We start from the raw sequence: 18,769 nt of genomic DNA, 5'->3' as shown, positions 1-18,769 counted from the left end.
ATGGGGTTGTAATCTTTTAGAATCTTGATCTTTTATGTTTTTTCTTTTACGTCATTGCTCTCAGGAGAGGTTTGAGGCTAATAAATTTGTTATCTCTTCTTAGTTCTCTATTTCACGCACATTTATTTAAAAAATGACATTTCTTAGAACGAATGTTTAAGCTAGATATAGGGATTAATATCGATACCTTTATTTTACTTACCAACTACAAGAATTTATGTATTTTTTTTCCTTATTCAAGTCAGAATATACTAATGTAAATGAGTTGTTTCATGTTTGATTTGAGATGTCCTTACATATTCCTTCTGTCAAAAAAATTACAAAGGATTTAAAAAGAATCAAAATTAATTAAACATAACGGAAAGAGAGAGGAGTTGTGTAAGATCAAAAGTCTCTCATGTAAAAAAAATATTAATATTTGTGTATTAATATTATTATTAATAGCATATTTAGAAAATGAAGATTAGTCAGCATAATAAGCATTTTGATGAGTTTTGTGAAAAGGTATGGATTTATAATTTTTCGATGCTTTTGAATAAACAAGAAGCTATAATTATGTTATATTTTAATAACTTCAAATGTTTTGCTTAAATACTTAGTTTTCAAATATATAATTGTTATCATGAACAGTACGCAGTATCTTCACCTTATTTCCTATATATGTCTAATTAAAGAAGAAATAAGATAAGTAATGAATTTAGAATTCCCCATCTTTAGAGAAAATCCTGGATGAAAACAAGAGAAACAAAAGAATTTGTACTCAATATAATTTTCTGATTAGGATCCATCTGAAATATTAATATTTGAACCCCAACTTCTGTTAAAGCTGAGGTTTTGTTGCAGGCGTAACAAATGATGGAAACTTTGCCGATGCAGTGAGTGAAGCAGTTCAGAATCGATCTGCTCTTTGATTTCTTAAAGTGAAAATAAGTTTCAAGAAATTAGCACTCTTGTGATATTCCTGTAATAGTGAATTACATTATTTTCTTATTTCTTTAACTAAAGTAAATTTTTTCTATTATTATTATTATTATTATTATTATTATTATTATTATTATTATTATTATTATTATTATTATTATTGTAGCTAACTTCTATTTTCTTTACCGTCTAAATATGTTGTTTCTTCTACCTTATCTATTTCCTCCTTAATTATATTAATTAAAATATTATATCAAGAAAAAATGACATTATCCATCTTTAGACCAGAAACAACAAATATGGTTTTCACATTTTTAAAACTTTTCTCAATATTAACGCACGACATTATCCATATATATATATATATTGATTTTTAACCTCAAGGCCTAAGGAAAAAAATTAATGCATTATGGTTTTTAACCTCAATATATAAAATATATTATTCATATATAATTTTATTTCAGTTTTTTTTTCTTCTTATTTCTGTAAAATTAGAAATCTACGTAATAATTCGGTAACTTAGAAAAATAAAAATCTATAATTTAATTAAAAAAAAAACCCTAAAAATCAGTTTAGCATAATGATTCAGATTTTTAGAGATTCATTGACACCCTTATATCTCACTGCAAAAATTTATCTGCATAATGATTCATTTAAAATAAATTTTTTATCACTGAATTAATTATTAGTGATATAATCTGGAGGAAGTCCACTTGTACTTGCTTCATCATCTTCATTTCAGACACTCTGTTTCTTCCCAACAAGACTGTAGCACAAGGGCGTTTTCGTATATGAATGCAATTTTCCCTTTTTAACTGCGAAAGTTAAAAAGTAGCACAGAAACAGAGGAAATTGGTTGAGAAAATTCTTCACCAAACTTCACAAATTCAACAACTAAATCCACTTTAATTATTGATACAGAGAATTGATTAAAAATGGAGATATACGGTGAGGATCAGAGGTTAAAGGAAGAAGAAGAGGAGATGATTGAAGAGAGCAGTGATGATTGTACTTCTTCTTCGGAAGATGAAGGCACAGATGATTACAGGCGAGGAGGTTATCATGCCGTTCGAATAGGCGATGCTTTCAAAGGCGGCCGCTATATCGTTCAAAGCAAGCTCGGTTGGGGCCATTTCTCCACTGTTTGGCTCGCTTGGGATACTCTCATGTCCGTACGTTTTTTTCGCTTTCACCTTCTCTTTTTTATTCATCTTTTGGTGCTGTAGATATATCTTCATTTAATGTTAGGGATTGTGGAGTACCGCTTTTTTATGCTAATGGATACAGGCATAGTATTAATTTAAGTTCTGTGCTGTCAGAGTGTAAAATTTTACAGCATCGAGTTAAGTTGACTTACTAGGCATGTAAATCTTCATTGCGAGCTTGATATGGTAACCTAGAAAATAGAGCAATTACACGTTTTAGCCGGTTAAATTGAGCTGATGGTGTAGAAATAGTTTACACTGTTAGTGTATATAACTTAAATCCGTATAAATCTTGAAGCTATTTTTGAACTACATATTCATTGTTTAAACTGAAGATTCGGATTCATTTTCTGGAGGATTATGAGCTTTAGTGTTAATGGATAATTAGAGGATGAATAAATGCTTGACTCTTTGATTTCTTGAGATTTCCTAGCATGTATTACTTTCGATGGGGCTTCTCTATTCTAGCTCTTTACTCTAATATTAGTTGTCTATCAAGTGCTATGTTTTATGTTAGAATTGGCCTAGCTCACCTAATTGTGCATAAGCGTGAATGTTAGCTTATAGCTCTTGCAAAAGTCTCATTAGAAGGACTAAGGTTTGTTTTTTTGACTTGCTAGTAACTCTTATTTGTTTGGAATTTATTTCTATCATGGCAAGTACTAATGTTTTTGTGTATATGTTTTTGTCAATATGCAGCAATTCGTAGCATTGAAGGTGCAAAAGAGTGCACAACACTACACGGAGGCAGCATTGGATGAGATAACAATTCTAAAGCAGATTACAGAAGGTGATCCAGACGGGAATAAAAGTGTAGTGAAGTTACTGGATCATTTTAAGCACTCAGGTCCAAACGGCCAACATGTGTGTATGGTTTTTGAGAATTTAGGTGACAATCTCTTGACACTTATTAAATATACTGGTTACAAAGGACTTCCTATTCACAAGGTTAAAGAACTCTGTTTCCATGTTCTAGTGGGTTTGGATTATTTACACCGACAGCTTTCTATCATACACACTGATTTGAAACCAGAGAACATTCTTCTCTGTTCCATGATTGATCCGTCCAAGGATCCGAGAAAATCAGGAGCCCCTCTTATTCTTCCTGACAATAAGGACGTGAAGGGTCATGTAACATTCAATGGGAATGTAAATAAGAACCAAAAGAAGAAGATCAGAAGAAAGGCCAAAGAAGCAGCTCAAGGTTTTGCAGGGAAGAAAGCTGTTGAGTCGTCTCTCAATGCAAAATCAAATGCAGATTTCCCAATTGATCAGCTTGTTGGTTTAGCTAGTGTTAATAGATCGTCTAATGCTGATGCTGCAACAGCTAGTGGGAAAGAACATGTGGGTTCCAAGAGAGGCAGTGGTTCTAGAAGGAGGAAGACATTGGAGTCTGTTGACCTAAAATGCAAATTGGTTGATTTTGGGAATGCTTGTTGGACATACAAACAGTTCACAGATAATATTCAGACGAGGCAGTATAGGTGTCCTGAAGTTATTCTTGGGTCAAAATATTCAACCTCAGCAGATCTTTGGTCCTTTGCTTGCATTTGTTTTGAGCTTGCCACTGGTGATATGTTGTTTGATCCTCACAGTGGTGACAACTTCGATAGAGATGAGGTATGATATTTATGAATGCATTACTCCCCGACAGTTACTACTATATGTTTTTTTTTCCAAGGTCTGTTTCTATGTTTCAAGAAAGGACAATGTATTGACCTGATACTTGGTCATTTTATACTAAAAATACAATAAGCACATTGCTATGGAGTTAAGTGAGCAAAGGAGGGCAGGAGCTGAATTCTGTCTGTTCTTTCTCTATGAGCTAGAATTATATTACCCTTCTGAAGTAAGGATATACTGGCAGACTAATAGTCTAGTCAGGAGATACTTGTTGGCGTGTAGTTCATCTGGTTTCTTCCGGAAGCTTGATTATTTAAAAGCATATATGGGGTATTAACCATCTTATGGCTAAACATGGGTTAAAACAACATAAGAACTGTTCATCTACTTTTCCTTACAGGCACTGCCCATACATATTTGTTTAATCCTTCTTGTTGAACATAAATTTCTATCGACTGCTACATATTCAATTTTATGCGTCTTTTTTGAGTTAAATAAGCTATATTGTAGTTTTGTGAGCTTTACGGACTTGCTAACATATATTTAATTTTTTGAACAGATTATTTCACAACAGAAGCTTAAACTCAATATGTTCTATAGCAGTTTTTGAGCTTTATGTATTTGAGTAACATTCCTTAAGTGCATTCCGCAGAATGTATTTGGTATTTGCACAAGCCAGTAGTATTTGTATGAATAAGGAGGTCGAATATGCATTTGGTGTTTTTTTCTAGTTTCTTTATGTGATGTTATGTTGACTTTGCTCTTTTATTGCCAAATAAGGGTTAAGAGAACATGTTGTGTTTTTCATGTTTTGTGGTTTTATTGAATAGAGTTACCCGGTACCTGAGCTGGTGGGAAGTAGTAGGTAACCCGTGAAATTAGTCGAGGTGTGTGCAAGCTGGCCCGGACACCATGGTTATGAAAAGAAGATACTTAAATTTGTTAAAGAGCAAAAGTGAGTTCGACAATAGTCTATGTTATCTCTGAACTTGCTGCTTGAATTATCTTTTCAAAGGGTAACCAGAAAGGTTTGAAAAGAAAATTTGAAGCAAGATATTTGAGAAGTCTTAATGAGGTAGGTATACAAATTGGTCAGCAAAAACCTGGTGATACTAACTAGTAATAGGTGTTTTCCAGGTGCATCCCTTAGGCGGTGCACGCCGGAAGCAACCCAAGGGTGGTAAAGGTAGGTGCAAGAATTCATTGGACGAACACTCCAGCTGTTGAACCGATGCTCATGGCATGCCTTGCACCTTAAATGTAGAGTGACGCCCGAAAGGCTTCCTAGTTACAAGCTGAATTGGCTAATCTAACCTTAGCTTCCTTTTGCTGCTTGTGAATTTGAAATCCTATAAAAATCAATTAAACCCGTCTTAAAATCCATGTTCTCCACTTATTCACGGAGAAATGCGTATATGAAGTTTGTCACTAAGTATTTACAATTGGGAGGGTGGGGGGAGGTGCAAGAGGTAGAAATAGGAACTTATGGATATTGCAAGGAGTCAGCGGTAGAAGATGAAGAGAAGTGAAATTGCAACTAGAAAGGGCTTAATCACGAGGATTGTGGAAATTATGCCTAGTGTATGTCAAACTATCTTGTTCCTCGTGGTCTTCTCCAAGTTTTGGAAGCTACATGGACCTAGAATTCTGTGCCAAATTGAAATACATGGGATCAAAATAGAACTTGACCAAATGCGGAGATGACCTTTATTTGGATTGACTCATAACTCAATTCCTTTTTATGATGAATTTCTAGTTTCCTTATCCTGGATATAAAGATCTCTTTATGGTTCTTTTTTGTTGATGTAATCTTGCCAAAGCCACTGTTATTGTGATTTAGTACTTAATTTAACTTTGAGCATAGCCTACATATATTTACTCAAAGCTTCTCGGGTTGGCAGGACCACCTAGCACTAATGATGGAGCTTCTCGGAACAATGCCCCGAAAAGTAAGAGAAAGCACCTTTAACCACTTCAAAGTTGTTACACTTATGTGCAGTCATTTTATCGACATGTTATGTCCTTTCCAGATTGCCTTGGGTGGCCGTTATTCACGTGAGTTCTTCAATAGACATGGTGACTTGAGGCACATCAGACGGTTACGCTTTTGGCCCTTAGATAAGGTCCTTGTAGAGAAATACGAATTCAGCGAGCAAGATGCAAGGGATTTTGCTGATTTCCTGATACCAATACTTGATTTTGTCCCAGAGAAACGGCCAACTGCAGCTCAGTGCCTTCTTCATCCATGGATGAACACAGGTCCCAACAGTTTGGAACCTCGCGTGCCTGATGCACAGCCTACAGCCACTGGTACTGAAAACTTTGAGCAGATTAAGAGTGTGAAGGAAAGGAAAGAGGCTATGGAGGCTGTGATGGGGAATATGGCTATTAACTAGGACTAAAAATTGTCAAATTCCTTGGTCAAATTAATGATACTTGTATACAGCAGCTTTAACCAGTTCATCTCACTAAGAGATCTAATCTCTATATTTTTGGTATATCGTCATGTTGTGTCTTTGGTAATTAAGCCATGTACAGTTAAAGGAGGCATTATAGCACCATATATTACTTGAAACTCTTGGCAAGTCCATATAAATTCCTTTACTTCTTTAATATGCTTCTTGTGCTTCTAAGAGCCTGTTTGGCCAAGCTTATGGGAAGCTAAAAGTACTTTTTGATAAAATAAATTTGGGATTTATTTTCAAAACTCATGTTTGGCCATAAATTTTGCCCATATTTTGGCCAAATCCCAAAATCAGCTATTGAGCTGATTTTTTGGGCCAAAATCCCAAAACTTGGGAATTATATACACGTTTTTCCAAAATAAAGTTGGAAAATATGTTTTGAAAACGTATGTCCAAACACATTTTCATCTTCAAACCAAACTTTAACCAAATCAGATTTTTCAAAATAAATTTGGGATCTATGGCCAAACGCTAGCTAAGATGTTTGACAAAATAAAAAAGTGCTTTTGAGCGGCAAGCTTTTGGGGAGAAGTTACAAATTCTTGCCTTCTTAATTTATCCAAGACAAACATATTCATACATTAAATTTATATTTTTTAAATTATCCCTCATTAATTTAACACTTCTATTTTATTTTTCTCTTTTTACCATAATTTCTTCTCTTTTTTATTCTATCATATCCTCTCTCTCCTATTTCTCTTTGGAATATTCTCTCTACTATAAATAGTTATCTTCTTTTATATAGTGATTTATAAGAGTAGATTTTTATGTTATATTGAATGATGTATTTTGAATTTTTTTGATACATTTTAATCATCATGTAAACGATAAATAATACTAAATACCCCAATATTATCGATTTGGAATAACTATATTTTATATTGATTAAAATTTTAAATTTTTTTCTAATAAATATTTAAATTTATTTATCTCTTTTAAATAATACTAATTGCAAGCTAAACTTTTATAGTCCTTTTTTGTAATTTGATACTCAAAAATACTTTTTGAAATGATTGGCCAAACACAATTTGTTTGCAAAAAGCACTACCAAATAAATTGGCCAATATTATCTTATTTGGCAGTTTAGTTTGTAATTTCGCCGCTAAATTGATGAATTTTCAACCATTTTCATTTTAGCAAAATATAAGGACAATGGCGTAGCCACATGCAATAAAAAGTGGTCAATTGAACACTTTTTTTTTTTTTTGGTTTTCCACCCAGTGTCCGGTATCCGCATTGGAGTCCGCCTATATACGGATTTGCGCCGCGTAGGGCCCCATTCGCGAGGAAGCGCTCCCTACCAAGGATATTTCCATACCTAGGGTTCGAACCCAAGACCTCTGGTTAAGGGAGGAGCAGTCCCATCCACTGCACCACATCCTTTGGTGGTAATTGAACACCTTTCATTGAAAAATTATACTGTGTATATAAGAAATTATATTATGTATATAAATAAAAATTACTTTTTACATACGTATATTAAATCTTGAACACCCTTGCAAAATTTCTAGCTTCGCTACTCATAAGGAGTTAATGCACTTTTTATTACAAAATTCAAAAATTTAGGAGGAAATAATAATCTCTTATGACCGATTATAATGTTAACAAAATATTTACTGATCTCATGCATGTGATATTATATAAACTTTTTTAATGGATTATAAATTATTCCCCGAAATTTAATGAGTTTTTATCGTTTTCTTATTTTTGCATGGAAAATATGCCATAAGGTGACAAAATTAAACTAATAACGTGGAAACAAAGACGCATGGCAGGAGACATACGTCATGTGTATTTGATTATCCCCAAGATGTGGCCGCTTCCTTTGCTTTCACTTTACCCCAACAAATGTCAAACCATAATATACGTAACTTATTTCATGTCATTTTATGCAAATATGAAATAATACTGAGTTCAATTAGTAACGCCAAAGAAATGGATTCTACTTCTTCTAGTAGTAGCAGAGTTGTGTGGTTAATTTCAGTTTCATTGATTTTAGTGTCTCTTTATTTTGGTTTACAAAGTTCAAGTACCTTCCGTTTGGTCCATTCTTTTGGCAATTTTTCTCAGTTTTTAGCAACAAATGTTACTTCCAATAATAAGAGCAAACACAATAATCCAACACCAATTGCTAAATTACAAAAGAAATTGAACAGTTTAGAGAGGATTGAAGCTGGTCTTGTACGAGCAAGAGCTGCTATAAAACAAGCTCAGAGTAAAAATCAAACATTTGATGATCCTGAGTATGTTCCTACTGGTCCAATTTACTGGAATCCTACTGCTTTCCACAGGTATATATTACTACTAGCTTTTAACATTGTTTAAAAACTTTTGACTATGGAATTAAGATTCTTGAACTTTTGTTATAGAATTGAGTTGGTGAAAGATTCTTGAATTTTTGACTATGGAATTAATATTCTTGATATTTTGACTACAGGATTGAGTTAGGTGCAAAGATTCTTGAATTTTTGACTATGGAATTAAAATTCTTCACTATTGCTTTTCTTTTTCAAACGTGCTGTGAATTGTTTTTCTTGAGCTGAGGGTCTTACCCCTTCCACAAAGTACGGGTAAGGTCTGCGTACACACAGTGGCCGAGCCACTCCTTAGCAAGGGAAGCCGATTGATACGAAAAATCACACTGCATTGATAGGTTAAATTTTTTTTTTTTTTTTTTTTTATGTATAATACTATACGTTGACTCCCCTTAATTTCTCCGCATGCTTACTTATTTATATTTTGACTCCCCTTAGTAAAATTTTTGACTAATGCCGTACACATCACCCTTCTCAGGCCCTACACGGTGAGAGTATATTGGTTATGTTTTTATTGTTGTTGGAATTAAAATTCTTGAAATTTTGACTATAGAATTGAGCTGGTGCAAAGATTCTTTTTTCCTAAGGTGCAAAGATTCTTGAATTTTTGAGTATGGAACTGAACTGGAATTAAAATTCTTCAACTTTTGTCTATGAAATTAAGATTGTTTATTTGGGAATTGTAGGAGCTACTTGGAAATGGAAAAACATTTCAAGATATATGTATATGAGGAAGGTGAACCCCCTGTTTTTCACTATAGTGCTAGTCAAGGAATACTAGGAATTGAAGGAATTCTAATTCATCAGCTTGAGATTAGCAAGTTTAGGACTAATGATCCTGAAAAAGCCCATGTTTACTTCCTTCCCTTCAGTGTATTGTCAATAGTAAGCTATGTTTATGTTGTCGATTCTCGGGAATGGGGTCCTATGCGGAATACAGCAGCAGATTATATTGATAATATCTCAAGAAAATACCCTTATTGGAACAGAAGCCTTGGATCTGATCACTTTATGCTTGCTTGCCATGATTGGGTAAGGAATCTCTAATTTGCAGAAACTATTTAGTCAGAATTTAAACTTGATATTTTCGATCTTTAAGTTCTTATGTTGAACGTCTGTGCCGAAAATACTGGTTCAGTTGAATCATTTATTTGTGGATGCAATAACGTATTTGGTGTTGTCCCCGCTGCTAAATTTTTTTTATGGTGCTACCAATTTTGGTGTTGTTCCCGCTGCTACTGTTCTAGTTGTCCTGCCAGATATCAATGGCGTTGCAAATACGTTATTGCATCCACAACGTAAAATACGTTATCCATGGTGTGCCCGCTACTAGTGTTCTAGTTGTCGAAAATACTGGTTCAATTGAACATCTGGGGCTTGATAGTCGAGAAACGGCCCAAGAATCATGACTTATGATAATTAGCTTTGCACAATTTTATTACAAGTCTTGAGATTATTTTGAGGTTGTTTTCTTTGATATTTACGGGAGACAGTGCTTAATTCTTCTTATATAATTTCCATATCGCAGGGTCCTAGAATTTCCTTAGCTAATCCTTACTTGTACAAGAACTCAATAAGAGTTCTATGTAATGCAAATACATCTGAAAGATTCAATCCTATCAAGGATGTATCGTTGCCAGAAATCTATCTCCCTCGAGGTACAACGGATGGATTAATTGGAGGGCCGTCTCCATCACATCGTTCTGTTTTAGTTTTCTATGCGGGAGGTATTCATGGCTACATAAGGCAAGTGCTAATGGAGCATTGGGGAAAGAACGATGATCCAGACGTGCAAATACACGAGTACCTTCCGAAGAATGTGTCGTACTATGGCATGATTAGAACGAGTAAGTATTGTATTTGCCCGAGTGGTTGGGAAGTAGCTAGCCCGAGAATGGTCGAGGCACTTTACATGGGGTGTGTTCCGATACTCTTAAAGGATCATTATGTCGCGCCATTTAGTGATGTATTGAACTGGAAAAGTTTTGCTGTTGAAATGAGTTCGAACGATATACCTAATCTGAAGAAAATCTTGACTGCAATACCTCAAAGACAGTACATCAAAATGCAGAAGAGAGGACTTGAAGTAAGGAGACATTTTGAGGTAAATTTTCCTCCTCGAAGATATGATGTTTTTCATATGATTCTTCATTCCATTTGGCTCAGACGGCTCAATATTCATGTTCATGACACTAAGGAATAAGGATGAATGATCGGTTCATGTGAAATATATGCTGTTACTATTTGGTTAGGGAAAGTTGTGCATAAATCCACATGTATGAGTTCAGTGATTTCTGGCAAGTGGGAGAAATTAAATTAGGTGATACAATTCATATTTGTAGTACGATTTCGGTGTGATTGTTGCAGCAAATGTTGAACTATCAGAACTGTAGATTAAAATTTCTTATGTTTAAGTGCATGTTCCTATATTGAGAATACTCATACACACATATATATATATATATGAACGAATATAATTGTTAAACTTGACAACCATTCAAAAGTTCCACTCAAAATCCGTTAGGATGAGCAATACTACAAACCAAATTTGAGAGATGAAATTATACACGTAAGACTAAAGAGCAAAGGAGTGCATAATTTACCATGATATATAATTTATTTTTTTACCTACCTACACAGTGTATTTTTTCGACGAAGAGGTGTCATTTGACACCCCTTCCTATAAGATGGCTCCGCCACTGTCTCAAACTGAACATAAGGCAAGCTGGTTGTTAAAAGAGTGGCCCAACGTACGAAACATCTCGCGTTTATGCAGGGTCAGGGAAGAGCCGCACCTCAAGGGAGTGTGATGTAGGCAACCTATCTTAATGCAAGTATCATTGCCCGATTCCATGCTGGAACTTGTGACCTATAAGTCACACAAAAATTACTTTATTGTTGTTCCAAGGATCCCCTTCTAAGACAAGCTGGTTGTTGGAACACTAAAAGTTGTTAATTACTTGAATTAGGCCTTATTAAACATGTACAGCTATTTCAAATACGTCCTCCGTTCACTTTTACTTGTCCACTGTTAACTTTGCACACCCCTTAAGAAATAATAAATAAAGTGCATAATTTACCATGATACCCATATTAATTAGTGTATAGTCTTAATGGATTTGAAAAATGATTTGGAATGAGTAACTAATGCTAAGGGCAAAAAGAAAAAATAAACTATTTTTCTCTTGATATGCGAAAGCCCAAAAATGACAAGTAAAAATGAAAATTTATTTTTTTAGAATACTTGACAACTAAAAGTGAACGGAGGGAATACTTATTAGCATTTCTTATGTCCACACTGTTGTTAGGCTTCATTAAGTATTATAGTACGGTTAATCTTGATTAGCGTTACTAAGTGCGCAACGGCCACGTTAAGTTAACATTGTGAGGGAATAATTAAAGCTTAGGTCACATAATCCGATACATGATCACTAGTTTGTTGACTACAGAAAATAGGGAATAGTTAAAGCTATAGGTCACATTATCTAAGCTAACGTTTGGACATAAATTTGGTTGAAATTTGAGAAAAAGAATTTTTTAAAAATGAGATGAAAATTAGTTTTTAAAAATTGATAGTATTATATTTGGACATGCATTTTACTTAAAAAGAAGTTGAAATTTTGTGAGTAAAGAATTTCAAAAACTTGAAAAAATTAGTCTAAATCACTTTTTGAAACTTGAAAATTCATCTTCAAAAACTGGTCATTTTTTATAATCAAACAATATTTTTAATTTGTTTTGGAAAAAAAATATAAAAAGAAAATTTATGGTCAAACGGGAGCTTAGCTCCCGAAATTTAAAACCAAAAGCTACAGCATAGTGGTTTGTAAACTAATGGATATAATTTATATATGTCGACAGTTAAAAATTGTTACAATGTTAGTTATTCATTTATAAGTCAACTAGGTAGATTTAAGATATTAAAGTACTAAGTTACACGCGATTGTTGTTTGTCTCAAAAGATATTGTAACCTTTTTGTATAAATCAATTGAAGAAAATGATGGGGTAAATCTTAGTCATTCGTAATGAATTCCAGATCAATGAACTAAAAGAAGAATAACATCTAAAAAGAAGTGAAGATAAACGATCTTATTGAGGCTTTCCAGTATTGTTCTCACTAATCGGTGGAGTAGGACATGTTACATATTACATCAATCGCTGCAGATTGCCTCCTTCATCCTTCTGTTTATCGAAGTTACAGGGAGGAGATAGATGGAGAATGGGAGAGATGTTTTCTCCCTCCCCAAAAAAGGCCCTCCTCTGAGAGGTTTTTACCCTCCTATATATACAGCTCTGGTCCTCCGGCTACATGCTCTATCCGACGCTTCTCTGTGCCTCACACTCCTCGGTTACCCGCTGGGGGTCATTCTTTACCGCTTCGACGAAAGTCGTGAGGGCAAGATATGGACAGCCCATGTCGATCCTTGTTGCCTTGCCGTCTGCGAGCGGGGCGTTAGTCGGTCTGACCGTTGTGGTCAAATTTTGACCAATACAGTTAGTCTCTCAGTCTGTCGGGGTCGTCCCCTGTCGGGCTCGGCAGACGGATTATGACCGCTGTCACCCCGAGAGAAATCTGACTACTCACTCCTTGGTTGTGCTACGTGGATTCGGAAGAGACGTCAGCACCCTTTTGGTATTTCTGGCCCGTCGCGACCGTTTCGGAACCGAAACATCGTTTGTGCCGAAACGTCGTACCGTGGTTGCAGCCATTATGACACACGTTCTCAGAGAGTTGGAATATTTCGTGTGCCACCGGGTTTGATTGGCGACTCTAGGGTTTCGCGCTTGGGAGATTTATGTCTCTTGTAAATAGAAGGAATACATCATTCGATTGACACATTCCCTTGCCTTTTGCCTGGAAGAGTTCTTGCGAGTATACTTTGTTCCCGACAATTTCAAGCGTTTGTTTGCTCCCTGTGAGCCGAAGAACTTCCATCTTTTCCTTTCGTCGCCTCTTTTCTTTGCCAAATTAACACAATGGCCGGTGATTCTTCTCGCGCTGACCTCCCTGCCTCGATTCCGGCGCCGAAAAACAATACTCCGGCCGCTGGAGGGGCAGAACTGGTGGAGGATGAGGAGGTTCCATCAGTAGCCGAGATCTTGCCCCGCCCTGGAAGAGCATGGGCTGATTTCAGCGGTCGCGTTGGGGAGGAGCCGGATCCTGTTCCCTCAGTGATGAAGGAGGAGGATATTGTAGATTTGAAAGCCCGGTGGGGAATTCCCGATTATATCGAAATACGGCCGGCGGTAGGGGACGACATCGTCCATTTTGACCGCCCCGGGTACTACGTGTTCTATGAGTATCCCTTCCTTATTGGCTACACTCTTCCTCTCCCACTCCTAGTGGTGGAGTTCTGTCGCTTTTATGAGGTGTGCCCTGCCCAGCTTTCGCCGTACCTGTATAAACTGTTTCTGATGTTGCTCAAGTTCGCAGAACTCGCCGGCCGTGAGGTCACTTTGGGGCACATGCTCAACATCTTTTCCCCTCAGCATATTCGTGGTACGATGATCCACATGCGCCCTCGGGGGTCGAAGAGCCTGGTGGTGAAGATGGACGACAGGGCTAACCGTCGTTTCTATGAGAATTACTTCTATGTGCGGACCGAGCACCTCGTGGCGGATCCAACGGGGTTCCCTGAGAAATGGAACTTTGCGCATAAGTTTTATGTTGTTTTATTTTTAGTCGAAGGGATGCACGACCATTTCTTATCATGATACTAAATCTTTGCCAATTTTTGCAGTCGCGAGATTGCCTCCTCCACCTGTCGAAAGTATCCGTGAGTGGGTGAGCGCTATTCTTCCCCATACGGCGGGGGTCCGCATGTGGGCGGCCTTCTATGACAAGTATGGGCGCAAGCCTCTTTCTGGTAAGATGTCGTGTCCGTTCGCCGCTTTTCTCCTTCCCTTCTTTGTATTTAATTTCTCACATGCTGCTCATCGATGTCAGGGAGGGTACGGAGAGCGAGGGCTCCTCCGTTAGCTTTCCGGCAACCAGCCTCATCTACTCGCCCTATCGCATTACCCACTGCCCGATCTTCGTCGAGGGCTGCTTCAGTTGAGTCTGCGGCAGCGGTTACTCCTGCTAAGGCCACTTCTCAGGCTGAAGTTCCGACTAGTATTGCTCGCCCGACGGGTGAATCTCCGCCTACTGAGTGTCGATGCCCCCTTTTTCTAAAGGCGAAATCGGGTTTACGATATTTGGGCGGACAACTCTATTCCTTTTGGGAATTTGGGTTTGAGATTTAGAAGAGTCGCCACCTAATGATTAAGTGCATTAGGACACTAAGAATTTAAAATCAAGATCCGTGAGACTCTACTAAACTTGCTCATGACTCGTGAGACCTAAGGAAACCTAGTGCTCTGATACCATGTTGTCACGACCCAAAATCCACCAGGGGTTATGATGGCGCCGGACACCGTTGTCAGGCAAGCCAACCATAAATACTTAATTAAATTCTCATTTAAATAATTGTGAAAACTCTGATTTTCCTTCAATTTTACTAGTAAAAGGTACTCATTTCAAATTAGATATAAGTGTCAAGAAGTCAATACAAAATACCCATAATCATCCCAGAACCCGGTGNTGTATAAGTGCAGAAAAAATAAGGATCCAATAACGAGTGCAAACAATCAGACAAAAGAAGTGAAATGGGCAGAAGTTTAAAAAGAAAACAGTGCTGGAAATTCAAAGAGGTTTTAAATGATTTGAAGCGAAATACAAGGTTTAAAGAGCTGGAAACTGACAGTTTAAAGAAAACAATAACGAAAGTACATAAGGAGGGAGGGGGGTCCTAGGTTTATAAATAACATGGATCATCCACGCAACACCCGGTAACCAATTATACGCATGGTGTTATCGCGTGATCATCATATCCATGTCTACCCTTCCCACCCCATTAAGGTATTAAAGCGCGGAATAGTATCGTTACTTATTGCATGCTATTACCCGTCCCGATCCTATTAGTCCCGGAGGCATTGAGACTACTAATCCTAAAGGGGAGGGAGTTGGGGCTTTTCAGAAGTTTTAAAAGTATAAAAGTCTAGGCGACAAACAAAAACACATAATCAAATAGGGGAGAAGCAAACAACAGTTAAGGCTCAAACTGGCCTCCTCACTTAAAGGCAAATATATAGCATGACTTCAAATACTGGTTATGGTCTGAATTAAATTTAAAAGCGTTAGAACAGGTTGATTTATCACATATTTCTCAGATGAGGAGTCCGAATTAGCCTTGTTCGGTTGTAGTTATCAGAGCTGACACAGTTAATTAAAAACCTAATGGTTTGCCTAAGTGAGACCTATAAGCATGATATCTAGCGGAGCATACTGATTTTAAAGAAAGGATCACTGGTTTTATAGACAAGAGATCAGCAGATTTTTAAACGAACTTATGATTTTAAACGAACTCAGATCTGCAGATTTTTAAACGAACTTATGATTCCCCTTTTATTTTATAAAAATAGCAATAATGATTTTAAAAATAAATTTAAAATACTGAGCAAACAAATACTATATAAATATTAATCTAAAAATACTGGAACTAATAATACAATTATAAAATGCTATTAATCTTAAAGTAGGCTATAATTGCAGTTATATGCAATTTAGTCTTTTAAATACCAAATAAATTTGTAAAAAAATATGCAAAAATTACCTTAATTATATTTTGGTGCAAATATGAGAAATAAAAATAAATTATTCACCAAAATGATAATCTTGGCAATAATTATTGGATTTTGTACTGATAAAATAGACAATAAATTGGTTTTAAAATCTTTAAAAATTAGGAAAAAATACCAAAACTCTTGGGCATGCTTATATATGCATGTACATGCTATTTTGAAAGTATTTTGTATATGAAATACATAGGAAAAAATTGGGTATCAACAACTGCCCCTCTTTACCCGGGAAGGATGAAAGAGTTATCGGGTAAAGATATGACGGCCAATTTTGACCGAACGAATGATTTGAAGAATTTTGACCGAGCTCGGGTTCTTGAGCCGCCTACATATCCTTGGTTTTACAGGAATCAGGCCGTATGTAGTTCAGGACCGTCGGCGGAACATGCCGATGGAGATTTTTCCGAGATATTTGGATCGGGGTAGCATTGCTACGAATTTAAAAAGGCTGCGGAAACTGGAGCGGGATCGCTCCTGCTGAATGGCCGTTGCTAGCCGGTTTACCTGCAAATAAAACACGAGCGCATATGTTGTGCATAAATTTAAACATGATGCAAGTTCCCGTTGGACCATGAATGCTGTCTTTGGACGGTTAGGATGACGTCCTCGGACTATGGTGTCCCGGGCCATGAAACACATAATAAAGGATTCGCAGGCTATGAAATGATGCTCTCGGGCTATGAGAATGATGCCTCCGAACCATGATGCCTTTGAATAATGCGATGCAGAGATAAAAGTGGGGTCCTCAGGCCATGGCATGATGTTCTCGGGCTATGAAAATGGAGCCTCTGAACGATGACGCCTTCGGATGATTTTGGCGATCTTTCAGCCCATGAAATGCAGGATTTGATGATCTTTCAGCCGATGCAAGTTTTAATAAAATGGCGATATTTCAGCCGATGTAAAGTGTAAATATAAATGGCGATCTTTCAGCCGATGCAAGACTTAAATAAGGTGGCGATATTTCAGCCGATGTAAAGTGTAAATATAAGTGGCGATGTTTCAGCCGCTGCAAGTGGAAATATAAATGGCGATCTTTCAGCCGATGCAAGTGTAAATAAAGCGGCGATCTTTCAGCCATGCAAGTGTAAATAAGGTGGCCATCTTTCAGCCATGCAAGTGGAGACAGAGCTTAGTCTCGGAAGGCGGGATAGTAGCCTTATGCAATGCAAAGAGATGCAAATGGAGCTAGAGCTTAACCTCGGAAGGCAGAATAATAGCCTTGTGCAATGCAGATAAATGCAAATGGAGGTAGAGCTTAACCTCGGAAGGTAGAATAGTAGCCTTATGCAATTATGGAGACAAAGCTTAGTCTCGGAAGGCAGAATGGTAGCCTTATGCAATGCAAGAAATGCAAATGGAGGTAGAGCTTAACCTCGGATGGTAGAATAATAGCCTTGTGCAATGCAGAGAAATGCAAATGGAGGTAGAGCTTAACCTCGAAAGGCAGAATAGTAGCCTTATGCAATTATGGAGACAGAGCTTAGTCTCGAAAGGCAGAATAGTAGCCTTATGCAATGCAAGAAATGCAAATGGAGGTAGAGCTTAACCTCGGAAGGAAGAATAGTAGCCTTATGCGGAAGATGAGAGACGAGTAGTAGTAAAAGATTCTTAGCTGATAGCGGATAGCTGGTTGTTGATTGCGACATTGTGGCTGCTGGGGATATCGTGTATGGATAGTGGTTGTGAAGCGATAATTTCGGGAGTTGTATTCCTGAAAGTGCGAGTGTGTAAATGGATTTGCTGATTTGTGACTTGGGTGCCTGCATCCAAAGAAAAATCGTGAGTTTTGTAAAGAGACCGGTTAGTTCGCGTTCCCGCTGGCTTCGCTTGACCGGCTTGGCTCTGTTTATGGTGATACTGTTTGTATCATAGGGATAGCGTTGCTGAACTGAGCGATTTCGATAATAAATATGCATGAGTTTGTTAAAGATATGACATATGTATATACTCAAGAAATAGTTTTTAGATGAACCGACGACTGTGACGTGGTTCAGGACATTGCAACCTCTCTTGCTTCGGAATTTTGAGGGCCCTCCTCAAAATTCTGCCCCAGTTTAGTGGGTTGATGCTTCTGGAGGTTGCTTGTGATGATTGGCTGAAATTACTTCAGAATATTGAGGGTCCTCCTCAAAATTCTGCCCCAGTTTCCAATTGCGGGGGAAAATGAAAATTTTATTGAATTGTGACCGAACCCATAAGGCTGCCTACGTATCCCCTCTTAAACGGGAATCAGGTCAGACGTAGTTCAAATTGCATCATAAAGGAAATCATAAATGGTTACACATAGTATCGCTTAACTGCATCTGAATTTATTGGCTTTGGCCAAACTTCTCCGTCCATTTCTGCAAGTATGAGGGCTCCTCCTGTCAGAACCCGATGAACCATGTATGGACCTTGCCAGTTAGGGGAGAACTTCCCTTTGGCTTCATCTTGATGTGGAAAAATCTTCTTCAACACCAGCTGCCCTGGTGTAAACCGTCTTGGTCTGACTCTCTTGTTGAAGGCTCTGGTCATTCTGTTCTGGTAAAGTTGACCATGGCAAACCACGTTCATTCT

General features: G+C 37.1%; 2 protein-coding genes across 2 annotated transcripts; both read left to right on the top strand.

Moving 5' to 3' along the window:
• Positions 1-1,615: 1,615 nt before the first annotated feature.
• Positions 1,616-6,324, top strand: LOC109206090 (SRSF protein kinase 2-like). Its single transcript, XM_019368859.1, has 4 exons — positions 1,616-2,093; positions 2,826-3,746; positions 5,651-5,698; positions 5,780-6,324. Exons 1-4 carry the CDS (start codon positions 1,857-1,859, stop codon positions 6,143-6,145), a joined length of 1,572 nt encoding a protein of 523 aa, XP_019224404.1. The 5' UTR covers positions 1,616-1,856; the 3' UTR covers positions 6,146-6,324.
• Positions 6,325-8,069: 1,745 nt separating this feature from the next.
• On the top strand, positions 8,070-10,937 carry LOC109206089 (probable glycosyltransferase At5g03795). Its single transcript, XM_019368858.1, has 3 exons — positions 8,070-8,505; positions 9,216-9,561; positions 10,058-10,937. Exons 1-3 carry the CDS (start codon positions 8,150-8,152, stop codon positions 10,730-10,732), a joined length of 1,377 nt encoding a protein of 458 aa, XP_019224403.1. The 5' UTR covers positions 8,070-8,149; the 3' UTR covers positions 10,733-10,937.
• Positions 10,938-18,769: the final 7,832 nt, after the last annotated feature.

Source organism: Nicotiana attenuata, unplaced genomic scaffold, assembly GCF_001879085.1.
Source record: "Nicotiana attenuata strain UT unplaced genomic scaffold, NIATTr2, whole genome shotgun sequence".
NCBI classification, from domain to species: Eukaryota; Viridiplantae; Streptophyta; class Magnoliopsida; order Solanales; family Solanaceae; genus Nicotiana; species Nicotiana attenuata.
The sequence above is the reverse complement of the archived record's forward strand: the minus strand, read 5'-3'. Positions and strand labels throughout refer to the sequence as shown.